We start from the raw sequence: 22,386 nt of genomic DNA on the forward strand, positions 1-22,386 counted from the left end.
TGGAACCAATCTAATCCGATATTATAAATGCCGATGCTTTTTTCCAAAAAAATGGAATAAGTCTATATAAAAAGCGTGATGACGACGGCGGGCGGATAAGTAGAGGAAAGAGGGAACATGTTTTTTCTTTATTGAAAATAAAAATGCCGATGTGTTGGATGGAATAATATTCCCGACGACAAGTAAAACAAAACTTTATTGAATCTCTTCTTTTTTGGAAAGTTCACAAAGTCAATTATTCTCAATTATGATCGAATGAAGAGATGTACGTGTGCGCGAAGCAATGGTTTTGGAATTATTTTGAATGGGAGAAGCTGATGATGAACACTTTACATTGATTGCGATATATATATGAACAGAACAGCATATATTGATATATACAGCACATGTACATTATTTCAGCACCACACTGACCGTTCGTCGATCAGTGTCAGTCTAATTAAGTAGGTAATTCTACATCTATCATATACGTGGGTACACACATGAGGGTAAAGAGACGATAATTCTTCTTCCTTATTTTCGGCATATCGGTCGTTGCAAAGGGGAAACGACTGCCATATATGCATGCACGTACGCATGCATGCGTATATATATCACCCCCGGCCCATGGACGTACGTATCATCGGAGAGTAGCCATTCGTCTTCATCGCTGGAACTTCGGGTACTGCTTGGTTCTGGGTGCATCCAACAAAATACGAGAGAGATGAGCCTATGCATGGGATGATGAGTGGCTGCTGCCATGCATGCACGCATGTCGAATTGCCCACACACCTACCAATGCGACCTCTACTACGACCGCCCAAAACTACGACGACGACCAAGTGTGTGCTGTGTTGAATTTGAATGACGACTACGTACGTACCTCGTGGCGGCGGCCATGTCGTCGTCGAGGCCGGCGCCGGCGACGGGCGCCGGCGCGCTGCCGTAGTAGCTGCCCATGTAGCGGGGGAAGGGGACGCGGCCGGCCTCGATCTGGGTGACGTCGTGGACGAGCTGCTCGAAGTGGCGGCGCACCTCGTCGGCGGACTTGGTGCCGCCCATGTAGCGGGCGATGTTGTGCCACCGGTCCGGGGCCTCCCTGTCGTACACCGCCAGCGCGCACTCGAACTGCTTGTTCTGCCGCTGCGTCCACGCGCGGGACGACGACGACCCGCCGCCGGAAGCCATTGTTCAGTTCAGAAAGCTCCGACTCTGAGTGCTGCTAGTTTCTACAGGTGTGTAGTGAAGCGTCAGTGTTTGTGTCAGATCGATGATCTACCTAGAGCTGTAGCTTGCTACTGCAAGCCAGATGTCGAGTGCAAGCAAATCAGTAATGTTTGGTTACTGAGATAATGACGCTGGTAGGAGGAGCTAGCGTATATATAGAGCTTGCTCCCAGCCCATCAGCTGGCAGGGATTTCAGACTGAGACCTCCAAAATCCAAAATTGGTATTCATAATCATATATGTCTTCGTCAAGCAGCTTTGTCTGACTTCCGCCCTGCCTCACGTTACAAGCAGGCAAAGATAGTTAGACCAAGCTATCGAATAATCATGAGAATGGGAATGCTACAAACTTATTTACATGTTATCTTTCATAAAATTTTAAAACCATAATTTGTAATACAGCACTACAAGAAAAGCCTAAATTTTCGTGGGCCGGTATATTTTCGTCGGCCGACCCATGAAAATAAGGAAGTTATTTTCGTCGGTCTAGTGGCCGACGAAAATAATGCGTATTTTCGTGGGCCCACCACTATTTTCGTCGGTCACTAGGATCGCAGCCAGTCCCAGGATGGGTGCCACCGGTCTCCCAGCCACCGGCGGGCTCTCAGCCATTTCAAGCGTGGATGGCACCACCACCGACGGGGTGGGTGCCACCACCTCTGGGGTGGCCAGCACAACAGTACCCGTGGATGCATGCACAACCTCCTCCTCACCATGGATCACAGGTGACGTTCCATATTTAGTTTTATGCAAATATTGACCAAACACAGCAATGTATAGGTATAGGGATAGCAAAATACAGTCTTATTTGAATGATTGATGAATTGCAGGGTTCAGCATCACATGCTCATGGATCGGAGGGTGCTGTCAACGTCCAAGACTTCCTCGTCCATGGTTCTGGAGGGAGTGGCCACCTTCCTGGTGGTGGAGGAGGGAGTGGCCAAAACTCCCACAGCCCGCCGGAGTGAGTAGTGAGTAGTGAGTGTGTTTTGTGAATTGTGTATTTGAAATGGACAATGGACTTATGGACTCTGGACTTATTTGAATGGACTATGGACTATTTATATATATGTGAATGTGTTTTGTGAATTATGTATTTTGTTTGTGAATCTGTATATGTGAATTGTGATATTGTGTATTTTGCTGTGAATTATTAATAGGTGCAGGAAAATCTGTTTTGGTGGGGGAACCATCAATTTTCGTCGGCCTCGGTGGTGGCCGACGAAAATATCCTGGGAACATATTTTCGTCGGCCATAAGCGGGCCGACGAAAATATCGGGCACGTATTTTCGTCGGCCCCACCTAGCCGACGAAAATAGCCTGGGCGTATTTTCGTCGGCCACCACCGGGCCCACGAAAATAGTCAGTCGACCAACTATTTTCGTCGGCCTTGGGAAAGCCGACGAAAATAGGTATTTTTCGTCGGTACCACGGAAATAGGTGCCTATTTTCGTCGAACTTATTTTCGGCGGCTATTTTCGCCGGCCTGCCGACGAAAATATGTTATTTTCGTCGGTTTAGGCTTATTTTCGTGGGTTTTTGGCCCACCAAAATTTAGCCGTTTCCTGTAGTGCAGTGACTATAACATCCATGACGCGACACAAATTAATATTTATAGGATTATAACAACATCCTATTAAACCATAAGTTATGTTGTTTCTTGTCGTGTTGAACTTGGATGATTTCTCACGGCTTATCTGTGGATTGTAAGTGAGAACGGGAGAGGGAAACATATGTGTGTTTCATGTATGACGCGGGACGATCATCGAAAACTGATGGTCCAAAGGAGTAGTTAAGATTATGTGTATATAAGGGCATGTACAGTGGTGTTTAATGTAGAGGCTCTTAAGATGTTTAAGGGGGTTATTTGCAGAAAAATCTTAGAGCCGTCTCTCCGTGAAGAGACGCCTCTGGCCCGTAAACCAAGTAGCAACAGACGCCTCACTTCCCACTGTACGAATTTGTCGTCTGTTCTATCGATCTGATGCTATACAAATACATTTAATTCTGTATTTATTAATACACTACGTTTATAGACACTCCACTGTACAATAAAGTGTCTTAGTTGTCTCAAGTGCTTGGAGAACCGTTTTGGTGTCTCTCCACTGTACATGCCCTAAGATGCATCGAGGGTGTGTGGAATTCTGTGAGAGGGGTGATAATGGACTTTAAATTATACACTATAAAATATTTAAGAATCTGATCATATTAGGATCAGACTTTATTTTTATTTATTTTTTAACTAAAATGAATTTAGCACCACGATCCATTATTACCGCCCCTACTTACGATCCTGCGTTCACTGACGAGCGACCGGGAATGATGCGTTGCCGCGCGCGCTATCAAATCAAGGTGTATGTATATGATAATATCACACGGAGCAAGTTGGTCTCCCCAGGCATGCGGGCGTGCCGGATTCTGTCCTGGGCTCCTGGTAGCTGCAGTATATTTAGGTCTGGCATGCAATGCAAGAAGAACATATGCCAGGCAACGACCTGAGTGCAGATTCACCAGGGCGGCAGGGCCCTTTCCTTTCCCCTGCCTGCCTGGCTGCCTGGGCTGCCTCAAGATGGAATCCTTATCGTTTCTCTATCGATGATCTGAGGCAGCAGCTAGCTTCCGCTTTAATCTGAAGTGGACTGGTGTTCAGCACCTTCCTCTTTAACCTGCAGGTGCATTGGCATCCTGCAGCTAGGTTCCTCTGTCGGCCAAGGGAAGAAGGAACCACCAACCACTCGTTGCTGCTACTGTCCAGCTGCGAGAATCCATCCATCCACTGATGCCTGCCTGCCTGCCTGGGACTCACGTCGGCATCGAACAATTTAACAGTGAACAATTGTGAGTGAGTGAGTGAGCGAGCGAGTGAATGAGCTTGGATGGCCCTGCATCGTTCAGTTCAGACAGAGCCGCGCGTTGGTTCTCTGAAGAATCCCGCCATGGACGACGGAGGGCTTGTTTGCGTCGACGCCTTACAAGTAGAAACTGCATCGTTAGATTTCAAGGTACGTTTGCAGTGTGCTGAAAGCTGCGTCGGACGTTTGGGAAGGTTAATTTATCAACCAAAATACAACTAGTCCGGAAAAGGCGGCGCTGCTTTTGTCCGCATCTCGGCCATCGGCATGCAGATTACGAATTCGATGTCCACGACGATGGACGATGGAGGAGAGAATTCAGGGGTGCCTGCCAGTGCCACTGCCAGCAACACATACCATGTCCATGCCATGTGTGCCAAGATTCCGTTCCTGCCGAGAAATTCTCTCCTCCTCCTACCGAACAAGCTAGCTGCCCTGACGAAGAAGAGAATCTTGAGACGAGACGAAGCCGGTGGTGCAGCTGGTGGCCACGCGCGGCGCAGGCCGGCTTTCCGGGGAGGACGCCGCCGCCGATGCGAGGGGAGAAGGGAGATAAGCATCTATCCGCCGATAATCTGGAGTTATCGGATCGGATACTGCTTCGGATGAATTTCCGTAGCTTCGCTTACATGTCGTGGTGATAATCTGGAGCCGGAGCTGCGAGGAACAACAGCTTGGGGCTTCTCGCTCGGTAATGTGAGTGGCCAGGGTGGTGTTTCAGTGTCCACGGGCCCCCATAGGTGTGCAGGACGACTGACTATTCCTGCTAACGCAGAAGCAAGCAAACCCGATGGCTGCTCGTGGGCTGGGCTGGGCCATGCATTGCACCGAGACTCGCGGGAAATCGGGCCCAGCATTTGCAAAACGAGAATCCAGTTTCCATTTCTGCGCTGGCATACGCGATGCGACGGATGCAGTTTTCATGGCGGAGGACGAAGAGTCGGTGCGAATCGGAATCGGGGAAGGAATGGTCCTCCTGGTCCGCCCAGCCCCACGATTCTTCCACCACCAGCAGCAGGCAGCAGGCAGCAGGCAGCAGGACGCCGGCCGGCCGACCAGCCAAGCCAACTACCCAGCCGTGGGCCGCCTGTCCTGCCGCCGCCGCAGCATAAATGGCCAGCGAGAGCACCTGCCTGCCTGCCTGCTCGTCGCCTGCGCCTTCCATGATAAACAACTCGCCGAGTTCTTCGGCAAACAAATCGGCGTGCTGGAACATGATCAGGATGTCTTGCTTTCTCTCCACGTCAGTACGTCACCATGCATGTTTTAGCATTAAAAACAGAGAGGCTCCATCTTCTTCTGCTCCACATGGAGCAGTGCAGAGCAGACGACCGTGGGACGGGAACGGGAGGGGGTGCCATTATTTGTCGCTGGATTGCACTATCCAGCGACAAATAAAAAGAAACGGAGGGAGTATTTCAGTTGCAGGCCCGTCATCAATGATCACGCGGGCTGGTTGTTGTTGCCTGGACGGATGGACGCTTGACTCACAGCAGCAGCATATATGTTGTTGCCTGCAGATTGTTTTTAGAGCCCGCTGGGACATCAAGGATGAGGATGAATGACCCCCACACCAGTCCTTTCTTAGTCTTAAGCACTGTTGGGTAACCCTGCTAGGGATGGCACTGTGTACCCTAAACCAAAACCTGATACCCGTGGATAAAACCCTATTATGGTTAGTTTGCGAACCTCATTTTTCCATGAGATTTTTATTTTTCCAAGACAAATTATTTTTTTTCTTGGGGAAATAGAATTTTTTTAAGAAAATGGAGTTCTCAAACTAACCCTTAGGATACGAGTATGACGATTTTATATACCCATGGATAATTGAGTCATTTTTATACCCATATGATATGAAGGGCATGAGTATGTTCTCTCTTGTCCCATACCAACTACCTGATACGAAATCCTCTAAGATATGACATGTGGGTCTAGATAAGGAGCTTGTTCTCTCTCGTGTGTGGGCTTGTATGATAATGTCATCTAATGTTGAATGTTGTTGACCTTGTGATAAAATTATGTTGGGTTCTATAATTTTGTCATGTTGGCACAAAGACAGTATGTTATTATTTTAGCGTCTTTTAAATGATCATGACTATTGTATTGTTAGTAGGTATGGGTGCCCGATAGGTTACCCGCTACTCGTGGTGGGTATGTGGGTATTTTATACCCATGATAGATATTGGGTATGGTTATGTGACATTTTTCTCTAGTGGGTATGGGTATGATTTTATGTGCCTATTGAGTATACGTTATCACTGTAATCCCTATAGATGGCTAAACGGTCGTTCGACACAGCCCTGGCACTAGCACTATTAAGCACAACACTATTAGTATCGTGTCAGCACTAGTCCCTAGGTATCGTCCCAGACACGACACTATAGTGCATAATCGTGTCGTGTCGGCACTATACGATAGTAACAGTTACAGTTGGTCTAAACCGTGCCTAATCATGTCTCTAATCGTGTCGTGCCCGTGCAGGCCTATCATACCAAGGTAACGGCCTAAACACAATACTAGACTCGTGTCTATAGGTGTACATTCGGGCCGCCCGGCCCGGCCCGGCCCAAGCCCGAAAAGGCCCGTATTGTTTGAATTTTGGGCCGTGTCGGGCCAGCCCATGGGCCTAGCCCACGGCCCGACTCGTAATTGCTTAAACGTGTCAGGCTCATTTCGGGCGGCCCGAAATTCACATTAGGGGCCCGAAATTCACATCAGAGCCCGAAATTCAAAACAAATTTAATAAAATAAATAAAAGATAAGACAAATAAATTTGACCAAAATCAAACTTAATATTTGTATTAAATTACTAGAGCCATGCAATGACTAACTCGTTTACAAATCATTTTGTTAGAAAGAAAAAGAGTATAATCAGCTCTAAATAAAGTTCGTACGTTCAGTTTATTATCTAATGTTCATAACAAAAATAAAATTGCATCACATACTCTAATTCAAAGCTACAAAAAACATCTAACTAACATTATCTATAACTTTATGTTCTTTATCAAGTATATATAAGTGTGGAATGAAGTGTGATTTTAATAAATATATGAGCCTTTTCGTGCCTTTATATGGGTCATTTCGTGTCTGCCTTAAACGGGCCGTGCTCGTGCCCGCCCATGGGCCGTGACCTTGGCCCAAACCTGGCCCGATATATCGGGCCGTGCCGGCCCGGCACTAAATTATTTCGTGTCGTGCCGTGCCTGGGCCGTGCTTTTTTTCCGTGCTTCGGGCCGGCCCATCAGACCCGACCCAAATGTACACCTATGCTCGTGTCATACTCAGTGTCGTCTATAGTCATCCCTAGACCATGCTGACATTCTCATCACGCACGTATGCTCACTCTTATGGTCCATAAATCACGCTTGTATGCTCACTCTTATGCTCCATAAATCAGTAGCTGTCGTAGGATTTATATTTTTGTTCCTTTTTATTAAAAAAATGCTAAACGAAACCTAGAGCATGCTACGTAGTGTGTACCCGTAGCGCTGCGGCATGAGGAAAAGGGAAAGCCCGGAATTCATATGTCTTGTCGTCTAAAAGGCCACGGACGGGCCCACGGCTACTGTACTCTGCTCATTCCAAAAGTGTCCTCGACAGTTTGTTAAAATATAATATGTATACTTCAAAGTTCAGAATCGCATGCACAAAAGCAAGCACAGTAGCAGACAGCGGCACGTAGCAGTAGTATATATGACTATATTTTAAATATGAATCATATGGGTACTTTTTCAAAAAAAAAAAAAAAGAAACCGCCGATCTCACCCTGATTCGTGATCAGATGAATGAATGGGGTCCCTTGTACGCCGTCCCAGTTCTCCTTTCTTTCCGCATTCTTTGCATCCAAGGCATGGATTCCTCCAATTAACAAAGTGGCAATATATGTATGATGCGCGTCAGGAACCCTAAGCTTTCGATCAAATCAGCGTCTTTTTCCTCCCTGGTCCCTGCTTGTCATCAGCTCAGCTGTCTATCGATTCGGCCAGGCGAAAAGGGCCCAAATACAGGTAGGAGTATGTGTTGAAGTGGCCATCCTGTATGTTAAGTTGTTAACCCTTCTTTTTTATTATTATTTTGAGCACAGGAAAGTTACTTTCATATAAAACATTTTAAATTCAGAACGAGGCGGGGTGGGGGCTGGGACATATGCATTCAAGAATTAGTACGGGGGCATTGTAATTTGATGCGGCTTACTTGGTGGCACAGGTTGTTTTGTTCAAAAATAGTTGTCGTTTTTGTTTTTTTAGGATTCATTAATTCTTAGATTTGATCAAATATGTGAAAAATATAGGTACACCTGCTATAAATCTAGCTAAATTAGAAGAAAAAAATGTTTGACTAAAATAAATTACTGGTAACTATTTTAGAACCGAGAAACCAACAATATTGATTACCTGAATGCATCTTTAAGGGAGTGTGTTTGGTTACTTTAATCACTCTCCTAAATTTTAGGGATTAAATTTTAGTTCTTAAAAATTCTATTTGAAAGACTTATTTTAGTCATCCCTTTAATATTTTAGAGACTAAACTAAAGTTTAAGAGGTGAGAATCAAACGCCCTATTAGGGCTTGTTTGTTTGCTCTCATAGATCGTAGGGTATTTGTGAGGATTTAATCCCATTTATTCATTCTTGAATAGGGTTTTGGATTAAATTTGCTTCAATCCCCTTTAACCCCTTCAAAACCAAACAAGGCCTTAGTCGTGTGTCAGTTGATTGTTTGGAGAATGGACATGCGATTGAAGGCAACCAGGACCAGGCACACATGCCTGCAGATTTTTGTTCACAGATGGACACAAGTTGCCGCTAGCTAGATCTTCTCCGCCACTCCACGCAGTGTGACACGCACAAGAAGCCCACAGCATATATGCATGCATGGAGCAGTGGTTAGTAGAGACAAGGCAACGGTTGTTGTGTGAGCTTGTTCGTAGTGTTGTAGCCCCACAGCTAGATCAAGACGAGAGAGAGAGAGAGAGAGAGAGAGAGAGAGAGAGGTCGCGAACATCTGGCTCCATTCCACCCGTTTGTTACCTGGAGAGATTGAGAATGAATGAAGAAGAATGGGCTGGTCCAACACGCCCCATCGCAACAATAATTGGACTGATGACCGGAGTAATCACGTAGGCACGTCCAACAAGAGCAAAGACGAAACAGATCCCATTGATTAGAAGCCAGAAGCCAGACAACCAGTCAGAGCTGAAGCCAGAGAAACCCCCCTCCGGTGATAAAGCATTTGTTTTTCAGTTCCTGAGCCTGAACTGAATCCCTGTAAAATATTGACCCAACAGCAACAGCCATGGGCTGATGAGCAGCTGCAGACCAAGGACAAGGAGTATCCGAGACCGAGACCAGACTTGGCGGCTCACGGATTTTCTAATCGCAGATGCTCGAATTGGGAACCAGACCACCCAAACACCAAGCCTCCGCAGGGACAGCGACGCGAGTGCAGCCAGCACGACGCATGGTCCATGGAAATGCTAAAGAAATATCAGCAACTAGCAGACCGAGCAACTGGTGCTGACCATATGAACCTGGCCTGTCGTCGTCGTCGACGTCGTTGCCGGCGGGGGGCCATGCAGCAAATGAGCGTCGCTGTCCAGCCCATAAGTCCCGTGACTGCGACTACGACTGTTTGAGGCCATTAAATTCTGAAAGCAAGGGTTGGGTCGGATTGGACGAGTAACAGATAAAGACGCCGCCATTAGGCCCCTTCTCTCTCAGCAGAGCCTAATCAAGCAGTCAGGCAGAGCAGTGCAGTGCGCTGTCGTCGTCTGCCATGCGCGTGGAGACGAGACGAGGAAGCCGTTACTGCTAGCTCTGCTTGCTGGTGTATTGGATTGGAGGAGCGTACGTACGTACGTACGGGACGGAGTAGGCTGGGAGGAAGAGGAACTAATGATGGGGAATGGAGGGACGCCGAAAGAAAGAAAAAAAAAAGAAAGAAAGAACGAAAGAAAGAAAGAAAGAAGGGCAATGATTCGTGCCGAGGGAGGGAACACGCGGAGGACGCCGGAATGAGGCCGTCCACTCGCCGTGTTCGCCGCCCACAATCCATTCCCCATGCAGCAAAAGCGGGGGGACTCTCATGATGCAGACGATGCAGTTCGTCGTCCAGGGCTGCCGCGGACGTGGGTGATTTCGTTTCACTGGGAATGAGGGGCATGGCAATGCCAAGGGAAGCAGAGACCAGCGACCACACTGATGGCTGCCCCTGCCTGGCCGCCCACGTACATCTATCGATCTGCCTGTACATGCCAGAGCCAGCGCGCGTGCTCGGCAGGCTCCCGGCGACCATCCAACACGCCCTGGATCGTCCCTCCTTGCCCGAGCCGTTTCTTTCTTTCTTTCTTTCTTTCTTTCTTTCTTTCTTTCTTTCTTTCTTTCTTTCTTTCTTTCTTTCTTTCTTTCTTTCTTTCTTTCTTTCTTTCTTTCACTGTCAGTGAGTCTGCCATGTCTCGCACGCGCAAGGGCGCAAACAAGGTTCATTAGCGTGCAAGTAACCTCGCGCCCGTCCCGTCTATCTAATGTCGTCCAAACCATGATGAGACGCACGGATTAGTGTCTGTCATTCTCATCCGAGAGCCGAGAGCGTGCTGCTGACAGACAGAACCGTTGGGGGGCTTTTACTCCTATCTGCAGTGCGTCCAAGGACTACGCGCGTGCCTCTCGCTCTCGTCCGTGTCCGAATGTCAGCTACTCAACGACCACGAAACAGACGCCGTGCCTGACTGCGAACAAACCACAAGCACGCGTGCCAGTTCCCCTCGGCTCGCTCGATCGACCGCTCATGGCCATGAATTGGAGCTGCCGTGATCGGGACGTGGGGCATGGCGACGCCGGGAAGGACATCTGCTGGAACAGGGAGCGCGCGGGCGTCGCTGTCCACGCGCCGAGGCTTCAGGCTGAGGCTGAGTCGCTGAGACACTCCGGGTGTCAATGCGTGTGTCCATGGTCGGCCGATGTCTCTGACGGCAGGCACGGCAGCGCCACCGTGTACGCCGTGCAGGTGGAGGAGCACTGTGAGCTCCGTCCACTTCCACGGGCCACGGGGACTTGTCCTGCTCTCGGCGTGAGGACCTCCAAATCACACGTAGGATGAGCCCTTTGGAGGAACTTGAGAGAACACGATCCTGTTTCCAGCAGCTCTCCTAAAACACGATCCAGGAGACAGAAACCAGTTTCCTAGAAATCATGGTGCTTTCAAACTTTCCTTAGTGTGCTAGCAGATTTCATTTGATCAGTAATTTGCTTATCTAGTAGTGGGTTTTCTGCAGGAGCTTGCGACAAAGCCTAGGCACGGTGAAAAAAACACGAAGCCGCCGCCGTCTTTCGTCCAATTCCAATCCAACGGCCAACGCCCGAAGGCTTCGCGCGCCCGCCGTAGCTGGCATCAGGCAGGAAGCGACAGGGATAGGGACCCGCGCCAACGCGGTTCCGCCCGCGTCCTCCTCCCCTGGGACGGCCGGATGGGACGGGACGGAATGGGAGCGAGACAACGCTTTTCCGCGCGGCCGCAACGCAAAAAAACAGCCAACGCCACCGAGGGCCGCAGCCCTTCCACACCGCGGGCCGTGGTGCCCATGCCAATTTGCCATGGTCCCCACACACAAGGACGGGGCGACCCAGGCGCGGCAGTTTTTTTAATGGTAAAACACGGACGGACACCGTCCCAAACACCGCAACTCCCGAGTAAAGCCCTGCCCGCCTGCCTGCTCGCCCCTGTCCCTGCGCTTGGCCTCCGCTTCGCCTCCCACAGTCCCACTCCCCCAACCTCGCTCTCGCCTCCCCTCCCGCTCCCCCCTCCATTCCTCTCCTCCTTCGCCCCCCCAAAACCCTGTGCACAGAGGGTGGACCAGGGTGTAGGGAGCGGGGCGGTGAGAAAGCCCTAGCGCGCTCGCGCGTGGCGCGGCCATGGACGCGGCGCGTAGGGAGAGGAGGCACCACCGGAAGGCAGCGGCGGCGGGAGCGGTGGGCGTTGGTGGCGTGGGAGGAGGAGGAGCGGCGGCGGCGCGGGCGGCGTACGGGGACGTGTTCGGCGGCCCGCCGCGCTTCGCAGCGCCGTTCGGGGCCGCGCCGCTGGACTACGCCGAGGTGTTCGGCGGCGTCGCGGCGACCTGCTCCATCCCGTACCTAGACCTGCCGCCCGCGCCTTCGCTCGCCGCCGCCGAGGGCTTCTTCGCCTGCCGCGGGAAGGGGGACTACGGGGAGATCTTCGGCCGCTTCGACTTCGCCGACTTTGCGCTGCCGTACGAGGACCTCTTCGGCGAGCCGCAGCCGGAGCCCGTTCCCGACGCCGCAGGGGAGACGGACCCGGAGATCGCCTCGTCCAGCGGGAGCTCCACCAGGTCTGCGCTGTGCTGCACGCCCTCCCTCCCGCCCTCTGACCCTCTCCGACAGTCGTCGCCTGCCTCTCTCCCTCTATGTGTGTCAGTGTGTGTGTGTTTCCGGCTGGGTGAACAGCGCGGGCGGCCCTTACTGCTTCCCCGGTCTGCGCGTTCTTCGTTTGCAGACGTTGATTCGGAAAACGGCGATGAGTGGGGTTCACGATTTGCTTCCTCCATTCGGAAATGCGACCGTGTCACGTCCTAGTCTGTTGGTGGGATGATTGGTTAGGTGGGTGAGAGGGGGGATTTGCGGGCTTTTAACATTGCACATCTACCGTTCTTCTCGTTGTAAAGGTGCCTCTTCCGATCCTCCTTTTTACGCCGCTTTGCTCTGCGTCCAGAGTGGTGTTAGCGTCGGAGAAGCTGTTTATGCAGCATTAAGCGTTACTGGGACAGTTTTCCATTTTCTGGTTCGTAAAGGTGTCTCCCTTCTTTGAGAGAGAAAAGCAGAGCCTTTTCTACTCACTCATTATTCGGCTCAGCGTGAAATGGTGTCACCAGGTGGTGCTGGTATTGCCATTTGCCCCCTCCCCCCCTTTGTGCTTCTATGGCATTTGAGGGTCTCTACTAAGGATTCGCTGTTTGCGGGCTTTTGTTTATTTTTTCATGTGAATATATATTGTTCGAATTAAGATTTATGTGTAATGTTGTAATCACATCGTGGAGATCCTCATACGGCGGACATTACAACCACTGTCTATTTCCATGGATTTAAAAAAGTTGAGCATTGAAGAAGAGTTGGATGACTTGATAACAAGTATTCAACATTTGCCGTGGACGAAATTCATAGGATTGGTACGGTTTTCCTTGAGCAAGCTTGGTACAGATAAAATAATCTTTAATGCTTTTTAAAATCAAGCATGATGTTGACTTTGGTGATGGAAGCTCATATATTGTATGTTCTTCTATGGTTAGTGGCACGCACAGAAATGGACATCCCTTGATTTGTGTTTTTCGCCCATGTGAACAGTTTTCCTGTCTCATTCAGTTGTAACCAATCTTCCCTAATAGATTCCATGTAGCCATTGGCGAAGATTTTTTTAATCATAGGCCCACCACACCTTATAGCACCAAATGAGTTGGTGTCCTCCATCATTTGGTGAAAGATCTACCAGTGACTGTAGTAGAACTGTAGAAGCAAGGAACTAGAAATTCCTGCTTCCTCCTGATGAAGAAGCCGGTGCCAGTGCCACACAACAATCGGAACATGTGGATCTGAAGAGGACGTGGTAGTTGGGTAAACCAGACAGGTCAGTGCAGGAGGTGGACAAATCATGGCCGGTTGATGTGTTGTACTGCTAGGGAATGGGTGCATTAAACATGGGTGCACTATGACCTTGCTGGCCAACAAGCTACATTTGATAAGCTGGTGAGGCTAGCTGGCCATTGACATTCAAGGAGAATGAGGCCCTGTTTGTTTCCTTTCTGGATTGTATAATCCAGCTTATGGATTATATGTATAACTAATATAAGCACCTATTGACCTGCTTATGGATTATTATAATCTAGGCATCTAGATTACATAACCCACCCAATAATCTGTGTTGTTTGTTTAACTCTCAACTTATTTAAGCTGGATTATATAATCTAGAGAATAAACAAAAGGGCCTGAAAACCACCATGGGAGGTGAGATAGGAGACATGAACGGGGTCAATTTCCTTGTCCATAATGAGTAGAGGCGTTACTTGGTGGGATGGGGTGTTGTAACGTATGTACATCTTGTAGTGTTGTGTGCTGCAGCATTCATTTAATCATTCTGAAAGGATGCTGATAAAGGTCGTGAGTGATGTCAATATGCTATATTTGTAATATCTACTGCCAGTAATTGCCATCAAATATTTGCATTTATTGTCTTATGAAGCGCATCTAAGTGAAAATACCATGCAGCAAAATGCGATTCCAGCAAAAACAGTCAATTTTGATTTTACAATCTGCATTATGTTTATCAGCATCATGATTAGTGTAACACGATTGTTCTGCTTTTTTTATTCATGTTTGTCCCCCCTTGAAACTGCTTTGGCAGTTAAAAGTGTGTGTGTTTACTATCTGTGAGATGGTTTACCATTATTTTTTTGTATTAACAGATCATCGTTTAGAAAAGAATCCAGCCAGCTGGAGGATGAGCCTTCTATACTTCCTCAACACTATCAAAATCTGGATCATCATCAGCATTTTAAAGACCATAAGTTTTCTCCAATATCCTTCTCTACAGACACAGAAAGTCCGCAGTTTGTGATGTCATATAACAAGACTGCTGAGAGGAGACCTGATGATCTAATTGAGATGATGACCTGCACAGTTAAACCTTCGGTGGACTTTGTGATTGATTCTCGCAATTCATTACATGGTCCAGCAACCAATCATGTTTCAAGAATTGATTATGGAACAATGGCCAATGATGATAGTAATAAGAAACCAAGCCCTGCTAACACGAGTGTGCAGAGTGCTGAGAGTGATTTTGCAGTTGATCAGAAGCAGCAAAGTCAATCATGGACACCTATTTCTGGAAGTATATCTGCAAACGAAAATCACAAGAACTCTGATAGTCATTCAACACGTAGTACTGTAACGCCTCCTGATTATGCATTTCTTCAGGTATCTGACAGTGATACACAGACACAATCAATCAAAGTACAACAACCATTGAAGCAACAACCTAAACTGCTCAACAAGAAAGAGAGTGCAGCTAAAGAAGACGTCAGGATTGTAGACGACAATTGCTCTCCAACTTCTGCACATATCACTTCAAGTAGCAACATGTCTCACACTGACAAGAAAGTTGATGCCAATCCAACTTCTGCATCAGCAGCTATGAAGGAGGCAATGAATTTTGCTGAAGCTAGGTTAAAGGCTGCAAAAGCATTGTTAGAGGGAAAAGGTGACAGTTTTAAATTGCGGAAGAAGCCAAGTCATCTTAAAAGCACAAGGTCTACAGAAATCAAGTCTCCTATTTCTGTAGAGGCCGATACTTCTGAACAAAAACTATGGGTGAAAAAGTCATCGGAAGAAGAAAAGAACCCTGACGATTCTTTGTCTGACAAGCACAAAAAGCTGACTGCAGTCAGATTAGATCATTTTGATGACAATGGAAAAAAGGTACTTCCATTGGAGAAGCCTGAGCATATGGTGCAACACTGCACTGAATCCTGTCAAACTTCCAGTAAACTACAAAAACTAGGCAACTGGAAGTCAGGTAATGACTTTTTTGAGCTAACCCGAGATGATCAGAAATGCAAAAATGATGAAGCCACAGAGGGAGGTGATAAATGTGAGCAAATGAATCCTATTACTAGTGTCATCAATGATCACAATGAAATTGAATTCAATGCAGCAGGCTCTGACTTGGACAGGTATGAAAAACTATGGGAGGTTAATGATGGCAGGAGTGTGGGGGTGAAACCTGTAAATCTGAGAGAGAACAAGACAGCTCCCGTGGACAAAGATAGTGTGTCTGTGATTTTAGAATCTTCTACAGAAAATAAGGCACACCAAAAGACTCACAACTCAATTGGTGAGGGACTTGTAACACTGAAAAATGCTAAGGAAAGCCATGGTACTGATAAGTGCTTTGAGCTTCCTTCTATGAGTGGAGCCTCCACAAAGCTGGATGTCTTCAAGGATGTGTCAGGTTCATTTCCGGAGGCTCGCTCATCAGTAAATGCCAGCGATCTTGGAGACCATGGTAATATTAGTCCAAACTTAAGTCCATTAGCAGGAACATCACAAGAGGACACAACCAGTAAACTGGTATCAGAAGTATCTTGCGATGGTGGGATGCAACACACTTCTCGTAGTAATGAAAAGCTACAGGAATCCTCAGATGTATCTGATGTTGCTATTTCCCAGGGAAGTAACATTAAATCATTCATTTTAGAAGAACTTAAAGAATCTGATGTATGTGATGCTTTCATGAGGGGACCTAATGGAAAAGGGCAGGAAGCTGAAAATTATGGAAGAGAAAAATTCAGCTTTATTGATGGATCACTCTTGCTGCGACCACACTTCCATAACAAAGGTGCTAAGATGAATGTAATCTCTGAGGAAGTACAGAAAGTCAAAAATGAGGAGAAACTTGGTCCGTGTACACACCCCGAAGTAACAATTGTGGATCTGGATGGTGATTGTCCTAAAGATTTGAATGATGTTATTCTACAAAATGATGACTTTGCAGACCCAGAAGAATCAAACATGCCTAATGTATTTGAGGTAGCTAGCAAGTTGATTAAAAGAGATCTGGATCAAGAAATGCATGGGTCATTAGGACATGGTGAAGAGGAGAATATGGAAGAAGGAACAGATGTACATCTTTGTGATATTAATGGCAAAGAAGTAGATGAAACCTTGTTAGAAAATAGTGTGTGTACAGATACTGAAGAAGGATGTGCTCATTGTAACCAGGAAGACCAGAATTCATCTGACAGCACCAACAGAGGAAAAAGTGATGTAGATAACATGTGTTATACATCTTGTGACGAGGTTAGGTCTGAATCATTTTCAGGCGATGAAGTTGTTATCAAAACTACAATTGATAGCACTGCCAGAACATTTGTTAATTTGAAAGATGAGCAGGTTTTGTCTTCAGAAATGTATACCCGCATGCAGCACTCAATGCAAAAAGATGGTACTGCTGCTTTTCAGACATCTGGGGGTGTTCCTGGTCTTGAAGAAATCGGGGATGTTTCCAACAGAGGAGGAAGAGAATTATCAACAGAAAGGTCTACATGTGAAGATCATGGCAACGCAATCATAATGGAAGAAAAAGACACTACAACAAGGATATCAAAGGCAGAGCATGCATCATCTCCCTTGGAGACGATGTGTGGTGTAACTAAATCTGCTGAAGCTCCCACAACAGTTCCTACTGTGACACGGAAAAAAGAGGTACATGGAGTTCAGAGGACCAAAGAGAGGGAGAACATGACAACAGCAGATAGTGCATGTGAAAAGGACAAAGGGTCTTCTCAAAGAGTACAGGAGGAAAACGAAAGTGAAAGGAGATTGGAGAAAGAAAGAGAAGTTGAAGAGAAGGAAAGAAGGAAATTGGAGAAAGAAAGAGAACTTGCCGAAGAGAAGGAAAGAAGGAAATTTGAGAAAGAAAGAGAACTTGCCGAAGAGAAGGAAAGAAGAAAAATGGAGAAAGAAAAAGAACATGCCGAAGAGAAGGAAAGAAGTAAATTGGAGAAAGAAAAAGAACTTGCTGAAGAGAAGGAAAGACATAAATTGAAGAAAGAGAGAGAACTTGCTGAAGAGAAGGAAAGAAGAAGATTAGAAGAGGCGGAAAGGGAGAGGGAGCGTAAAAAGGATAGACTTGCTGTTGAAAGAGCGACAAGAGAAGCACATGAGAGAGCATTTGCCGAAGCTCGTGAAAAGGCAGAAAAAATGGCTTTGGAAAGAATTAATGCTGCACGGCAGCGGGCATCTGCAGAGGCCCGAGAGAAAGAAGATAGAGCAAGTGTCGAACCAGCTGCTGAAAGGGCTACTAGAGAAGCTAGGATAAAAGCAGAACGTGCGGCAGTCGAGCGAGCAACTGCTGAAGCTCGGGAGCGGGCAATAGAAAAGGCAAAGGCTGAGAAGGCTCTTGCAGAGGCAAGAGAGCGGAGGGAACGATACAAATCCTCTTTCAAGGAGAGTTTTAAGTCCACCAATCAGGTAGGTTTGTTTCATTGGTATGGTACATTGAGTGATGCAGTTTGAAATTCAGACTCTACTATGCAACCTTCTTTCCTTTTTCTCTTCCCTTTTCAGAGAAAATGCTGACTAGATATAAATTTGGTTTCTGGATGCAGGATATTCGACAGGAGTCACAGTTTCATAGGGCAACTTCTAGTAATTTCATCCGAAACCCAGATTCCAGCAACAGAGGTACTTAATATATTCAGAAGACTTTATTGTAATTCATGTTTTCTGAGGAAACCTTGCATGCATTTTGTAAAAAAAAAGTATTTGGTTGTTACTAATCTAATTTTCTACTCTTTGATATTTGTTGGCAGCAATGGTTGAGGTTGAGTCCGCTTTAAGACATAAAGCAAGATTAGAGAGGCATCAACGCACAGCTGAGCGTGTGGTATAGCTGATACTCCTCTGTGGGGTTTATTTCATTTTTCTTTCCTTATGTTTGTCGATAGTTTGGTGACACGCACATTCCCTATTTTCAGACAAAAGCTCTTGCCGAGAAGAACACGCGGGACCTGCTGGCTCAAAGAGAGCAAGCAGAGAAACATGTAAGACATTTACACACAAAGAACATTCTCTCTGTACCTGCATTTATTCATAGCATTGGTGTTTATGTATTTCAGAGGCTGTCTGAATTCCTGGATCCTGAGATCAAGAGATGGTCAAATGGAAAGGAAGGAAATCTGAGGGCCCTGCTATCCACATTGCAATATGTAAGCAGCTAAATTTCATGCATCCTTAAACCCGTAACATAGAACATGGAAAAGGTTATCACGTGTCGCTCTGTTTCCCCTGGCAGATTCTTGGTGCCGATAGTGGCTGGCAACCGGTGCCACTAACAGATCTCATTACAGCGGTTGCTGTGAAGAAAGCTTACAGGAAGGCAACCCTATGTGTCCATCCAGATAAACTACAGCAGAGGGGCGCTACGATCAGACAGAAATACATATGTGAGAAGGTTTTTGATCTTCTTAAGGTATGTGCTCTGTCCACATTGAATGCTCTGGTTATTTGGAAGTTGGATCTCTGCTCACCTGCTGCCACCTGTTTTGCAGGATGCTTGGAACAAATTCACTTCGGAGGAGCGCTAGGGTGGCGGGGGTGCTAGAGCGGCCGTTTATTTTGAGGCAGGCGATTCGTATATTTTCTATAGCGACGTCGTCAGTTTCTTGATTCAAAACTGATTGTAAATATGCAGTTGTAGCCCTAGATATCCGTGTCAGAAACACAGCGCAGATGATGCTGGTTAGTACCTTATCTCAGAATCAGTTCAGCAAAAAGAGCTCCATTGCTCGTAAGTTTCCAAGCCCGCGCGGTGGGTCGAAAACTGCCCAATGCATTGGTCAGATGGATCCTTTACGGTAGAGTTTCAGGTAGTTAGAGAATAGGGATGACTGACACGATTGGTCGGTCGGACGGAAACAGCCGGCTCTTCTAGCTCCGGAAACCTGTCGTAGGACTTGCCCCCGTCCAAAAAAGAGAGATAAAATTCTAGTTCCATCTAAACAAAGTGTTCTAGAATTTAATCAAATCTATAAAAATGATTTATCTCAATGTTACATTATTGTAACTAAAAAACGGCCTATATAAATGAAGGTAACAATATCTATTATTAAATATCTTAGTCCGATCGTGAACGATTTATTTGGTTGAAAATATCCTCTCCATAAGAGAATTAATGTGGTGTTATTTTGTATCATTTCAAGTAATATACGGACATCCACGTGAAAGTAGACTAGTTGTTGTTGTTCTTGTTGTTGTTGTTATTATTATTATTATTATTATTATTATTATTATTATTATTATTATTATTATTATTATTATTATTATTATTATTATTATTATTATTATTATTATTATTATTATTATTATTATTAAGAGAACAAAAAAAGTAAGAAGACAAACATTTGGCGTTAGAAAAATATTCTTTCTAGAGTGGAAGGAGCATTATCATCTCTTAGATTTTAGGAAAAAAACCAAAATAAATCATAGGGTGTGTAATAACCTTACCATAGCAGGAACGGCCGCGGTCCATTGCGATGGCAATCTGATGGGGTGAGTTGACGGCCGGTGGTGGTGCGCTCACAGCAGCGGCGAGGCAAGGAACAGAAAATGTGACGGGGTTTCGCCGGCGGTGGATATGGATGAAACATATTGATTTTTTCAAGGTGAATATCCAAAATACTACCCTCCCTCTCCCTCCCCACGCGTGAAAGAGAGAGAGCGTTGTACATGTCTGTAGAAGTTGTTATGCATGCAATCCGCTCCGGACGCTTTCCGCTTTCCGCGTCTCCAAAGTCCAAACACAGCCACGGCCCACGGTTGTTGCTCTATATATTCGTCCTGTCCTGGATCCAAACCTCATCCATTTCGCCTCCAGCACCGCTAGCTATCTGACTTCTCGTCCCCTACGCCGCCACGCTTGCCTCCGATCCATCACCACCCGCCCGCCCGTCATTCTGCTGCGATCCTCGCCACCGGTTTGCGATGCTCGCCAAGCGCGTTGCTGCCATCAGCTTCTTGCTCGACCGCGACGACGACGACTCCTCCGGCGCGGGGGCGGGGTGGTGCAAGCGGCGCCGTCTCTGGACGACAGCGGACTACGAGACGACCCGGGTGCTCGGGGAGGGCAGCTTCGGCGCCGTCGTCGAGGCGCGGCACCGCGCCACGGGTCAGGCCGTCGCCGTGAAGACACTCCGCGCGCCAGCTGGTGCTGGGGCGGAGGCGGAGGCGGGGGCCAAAGCTAGCGCGAACGCCGTCGCCTCCAAGACGCTGCAGGAGGCCGAGCTCCTCGCGGCCTGCCGCGGCCACCCGTCCCTGGTCGGCCTGCACGCGATCGCCATCAGCCCCGCTACGGCCGAGATCGCGCTCGTGATGGAGTGCGTCGGTCCCAACCTCCACGACGTACTCAACGGAAGCCGCTACCGCGCCGGCCGCCCGTTCACGGAGCAGCAAGTGCGGCTCATCATGCGGCAGCTCCTGGCCGGGGCCAAGCACATGCACGCGCGCCGGATCATGCACCGGGACATAAAGCCCGGGAACATCCTTGTCGGCTCCGGCTCCGGCGCCGGCGCCGATGACCGCGAGCCCGTCTCCGTCAAGATATGCGACCTCGGGCTCGCCGCCTCGATCACCAAGCCGGCGTACGGGCAGGCCGGCACGGTCCGGTACATGGCGCCGGAGATGCTCCTGGGGAAGCCCGACTACGACGCGATGGTGGACATGTGGTCCCTCGGCTGCGTCATGGCGGAGCTCCTCACCGGGAAGCCGCTCTTCGACGGGGAGGACGACATGGAGGTGCTCAGCTTGATATTCGGCGTGCTCGGCGTGTCGGAGCGGACGACGTGGCCGGCATTCAAGTCCCTCCCGCTCGCCGCCATGGTGCCCCTGCCGCCCGTCCGCCACCCCAGCATGCTGCCGAAGCTCTTTCCCAAGAAGCTCCTGTCCGCGGATGGATTCGGCCTCCTGCAGCGGCTCCTCTCCTGCGACGCCGACAAGAGGCCGTCGGCGTCGGTCGCGCTCCGAAGCCCGTGGTTCACTAAAGACACGGACTCTGCTGCTTCAGTTTCTGCTACAGCAAAGATGGCTCAATGATCTGATCTAGAAGAAGATTGTCTAACGTATTACTATACGCGTACTAACCGACAGTTATGAACTTATGATAGATTGATTGTTATATGCTTTATTTTATGAACTTGTTTGTTCATCCGGATGCCATTATTTTATTCATTCTATCCTTGGTAGATGGTTTTTTCTGGACATTGACATAGTCTCGAAAAAACAACTACGAATAACATGCACGAGAAGCAATTCGACTTGGTTGTCAATCCAAAACAGCACAACTAACAAACTGAACAAACAAAAAGCTTAACGATCACCATTTTTCCGTATTTATGTTCCTACAGAGAAGGACCGATTTTTCTTGATTGCAGCCCCACCACCACTGGTTTGTTCAAAATGCCTCGTTGCTCTGTATGAATCCACAAGACTGCAACCGAGTGGCTGGCCACGCGGAACTAGAAAACATAAGGATTTTGGAAACCTCACAAAATTATCTGCTACCTGAAACATTCTCCAAGAACTTATTCTGAAAGAGACTTCCGAGCAAGAAAGAAGTACGTGCCGATTCTGCTTTGGTTAAAAAAAATCAGACTTACTTCTCACCCTCTACAAGACCTTCTCTCAATGCATTGTGGGGGCAAGACCAATGTACTCCAATGCCTAGGCCTAAAAAAATATCAACAAGTGCTCAAATGGCCATTCATTAAAAAA

The 22,386-nt window shown here is 47.5% G+C and overlaps 3 protein-coding genes across 4 annotated transcripts; 2 read left to right on the plus strand and 1 right to left on the minus strand.

Moving 5' to 3' along the window:
- Positions 1 to 348: 348 nt before the first annotated feature.
- Positions 349 to 1,354, minus strand: LOC103630774 (protein RADIALIS-like 3). The gene is made up of 2 exons (XM_008651836.4): positions 863 to 1,354; positions 349 to 674 (listed from the first exon to the last, which is right to left on the minus strand). Exons 1-2 carry the CDS (start codon positions 1,165 to 1,167, stop codon positions 644 to 646), a joined length of 336 nt encoding a protein of 111 aa, XP_008650058.1. The 5' UTR covers positions 1,168 to 1,354; the 3' UTR covers positions 349 to 643.
- Positions 1,355 to 11,803: 10,449 nt separating this feature from the next.
- On the plus strand, positions 11,804 to 19,441 carry LOC103630775 (auxin-like 1 protein). 2 transcript variants are annotated; one of them, XM_008651838.3, is made up of 8 exons: positions 11,804 to 12,401; positions 14,526 to 18,090; positions 18,228 to 18,303; positions 18,432 to 18,505; positions 18,597 to 18,662; positions 18,738 to 18,827; positions 18,914 to 19,090; positions 19,170 to 19,441. In XM_008651838.3, exons 1-8 carry the CDS (start codon positions 11,968 to 11,970, stop codon positions 19,203 to 19,205), a joined length of 4,518 nt encoding a protein of 1,505 aa, XP_008650060.1. In that variant the 5' UTR covers positions 11,804 to 11,967; the 3' UTR covers positions 19,206 to 19,441. The 2 variants fall into 2 exon arrangements, with proteins under 2 accessions (XP_008650060.1, XP_035816147.1); XM_035960254.1 differs by lacking the exon at positions 11,804 to 12,401 and adding an exon at positions 12,567 to 13,235 and having other exon boundaries at positions 19,170 to 19,396.
- Positions 19,442 to 20,068: 627 nt separating this feature from the next.
- Positions 20,069 to 21,817, plus strand: LOC103630776 (putative cyclin-dependent kinase F-2). Its single transcript, XM_008651839.3, has one exon. The coding sequence runs from the start codon at positions 20,602 to 20,604 to the stop codon at positions 21,706 to 21,708; it is 1,107 nt and encodes a 368-aa protein (XP_008650061.1). The 5' UTR covers positions 20,069 to 20,601; the 3' UTR covers positions 21,709 to 21,817.
- Positions 21,818 to 22,386: the final 569 nt, after the last annotated feature.

The sequence above is a fragment of the Zea mays genome, chromosome 6 (genome assembly GCF_902167145.1).
Source record: "Zea mays cultivar B73 chromosome 6, Zm-B73-REFERENCE-NAM-5.0, whole genome shotgun sequence".
Classification (NCBI taxonomy): Eukaryota; Viridiplantae; Streptophyta; class Magnoliopsida; order Poales; family Poaceae; genus Zea; species Zea mays.